At 37.6% G+C, this 2,301-nt stretch overlaps 1 protein-coding gene across 1 annotated transcript; it reads right to left on the reverse strand.

Moving 5' to 3' along the window:
• Positions 1-1,845, reverse strand: LOC115962465. The gene is made up of 2 exons (XM_031081307.1): positions 1,664-1,845; positions 1-1,188 (listed from the first exon to the last, which is right to left on the reverse strand). The coding sequence occupies exon 2, from the start codon at positions 1,182-1,184 to the stop codon at positions 126-128; it is 1,059 nt and encodes a 352-aa protein (XP_030937167.1). The 5' UTR covers positions 1,185-1,188; positions 1,664-1,845; the 3' UTR covers positions 1-125.
• Between the last annotated feature and the right edge of the window lie 456 nt (positions 1,846-2,301).

Genomic DNA, 2,301 nt, shown 5'->3' on the forward strand with positions numbered 1-2,301 from the left:
TTAAGCACTTATTCAACTTTCCGCTCAAAAAATAAAATAAAATAAAGAAAAAAGAAATAGTTACTGTCATCAAAGCTGCCATGCCCGAAGTAACCCAAAATCCACAAGGAGCTTGTCTAAGAAATCTAGTTGTGGGAGGATTCTCTGCAGAAATTTCGCTTGAGAATGCTAAAATTGAATCTTGAATTGCTTTTATCCCAAAAAAGTCCAATCACATCACCTTCTTTTAGTTCCCTCCTTATAACAAATTCCTTGGTCCAATCTTCAACGAAGACATTGCTCCCATTTGTTCTCTGTTTGAAGATCAATTGATGCTCAGACTTGGTATCAAAATCCCAAACAACCACTTGTACCCCATACTTAGTTATGAAATCTTCAATATATTTTTGTTCTAACTCAGTCAAAACATGCTTCTTTACCAAGTCTGTCTCCAAAAAGAGCCTCACCCATTGCTCGTTACTATAGCTTGCCTCAACCCTCTTCCTTATAACGCAAGTATCCTCAAAGCCGTTCAATGAAGCACCTCTATGACTTTCTTCCTTTAAAACTTCATGGCCATTAACTTTCTTTCTTTTGCTTATTTCACAATCTTGAGACGCGAGAGAGACATTGCTAGCAAAGTTTTCAAGTGATTTCCTCTTTTGGTTGATGCGATTAGGACCATAACCCAACCTCAATTCTGTTGAAATCTCTTCCAGTTCTTGCTGGTTCTTGGTCTTAGATAGTTTTGCTCCACTGATCTGAGGTTCGCGATCTTTCTTTTCCATCGTAGCAAGAAAATTATAAAAGACAGGTTCTCTTTGTTTCCTCGTAGAAAAAATCAAATTAATCTGATCATTAGTTGGGATATTCTCTGTCATGACCTTGGAAGAAACCGATGGAAGTCCACTCTTTTTGCCATCTCTTAGTTCTTGGTTTTGCTGGGCTTGTAGCATAGCACTCCTTAGCTTCAACACGGCTGTTTTTCTTTTCTCTGGCATAGAAGAAAGCAATAAATCCAAAGAAAGTTCACTCTTTTCTCCTCCTTTTCCTCGTTGGTTTTTCAGGGCTTGTAGCCTATGCTTCAAAGTAGCAAGTTTATAGTCAATAGCTTGTGCAGTTCTGGGTTTAGAGAATAAACCCGACTCTGATGGGCACGGTAATGCAGATGAACTGGGTATGGAGGAACCTGAAAATCCTTCCATCACGCTGAGAAAAATTAAGAGAGAAAGAGTTTAACAATTATGGGGGTGGTTTGTGAATGAATGAGAAAGAGAAGGCAGTGTAGAGTTAAATAGAAGAAGAGAATAAACGGTGTGGGAGACGTTCAATGCCAACACGGAAAACTAAAACTCATCACAAGAAATTTAAAGCTCAAGTAGTATTAGTAATTTGTGTCTCCAAATCCTATTAGGAATTGGCTTAGTCGGTGGTTCTAATTTCTAACGGCTAGAAGCCTAGAAGAGCAGAACAGATGGGTGTGTGTATTGGGCCTTGTTGGTCGGTACTCATTAGGGCCAAGGTCAATTCCAATTAGGTAAATAGGTTTAGGACACAACTACTTTCACAAGTATTGAGGTGGCAATTTTCTGATTGGTATGCAGATGTTAATTATAGTTATGTGCAAAAGTGTTGTATTAAACGAATGTAAAGCATTTAGAACAACATAAGAAATTAAGTATACCTCGTGGTAGGTCAATTGTGGCTTCTCTTGCTCTCAGTAGCTCCTGCGCCGATGAGAGTGGTGATTGCTTCTCTTCCTCATCTCTTTTTTGGTATAGTCGTTTGTATTTGCTTTGAGTGTTGCTAGATCAAGCTGACTCTAGGAATGGATTATAACGTCATCAGGTATTGTTCTGTACTTTGTGTGGGTCTCGCATCTTTCGATTAGAAAGTGAAATTGTGGCTTTGGTAGTGCTGCTGTTGGTGGAATAGTTGGAGAGGGTGTGGCCATGATTGCCCTTCCACAATCACTAGTTAAATTCAGATATGTGTCATACATTTCACGCACTGACTATTGCAAACTTACCGTATACACAATATCACCTGGGCTGAATTATGTTTTGAAAATACGATTTTACAATTTTAACTGAATGCGATTTTACAAGGAATGTATACAAAGTGTATAATAAGAAGTGTGCAATAAGAATTTTTTTTATTTTTTTTGAGAATAGTGTTATCAATTATTTACAATATTTTCAAAACAATACTTAGGTAGCAAGTTATTATTGGCTCTAATTTAGACCCACCACTAACGTAACATTTTATTTACCACTTATAGTTAGGGAGACAATATTCCACAACAAAGCCTAGGTATAAGCT

The sequence above is a fragment of the Quercus lobata genome, chromosome 10 (assembly GCF_001633185.2).
Source record: "Quercus lobata isolate SW786 chromosome 10, ValleyOak3.0 Primary Assembly, whole genome shotgun sequence".
Classification (NCBI taxonomy): domain Eukaryota; kingdom Viridiplantae; phylum Streptophyta; class Magnoliopsida; order Fagales; family Fagaceae; genus Quercus; species Quercus lobata.

Bases quoted from the DNA above. Each gene is read 5' to 3' on its own strand.
- LOC115962465 (XM_031081307.1), bottom strand. From the start codon at position 1,184: ATGGAAGGATTTTCAGGTTCCTCCATACCCAGTTCATCTGCATTACCG.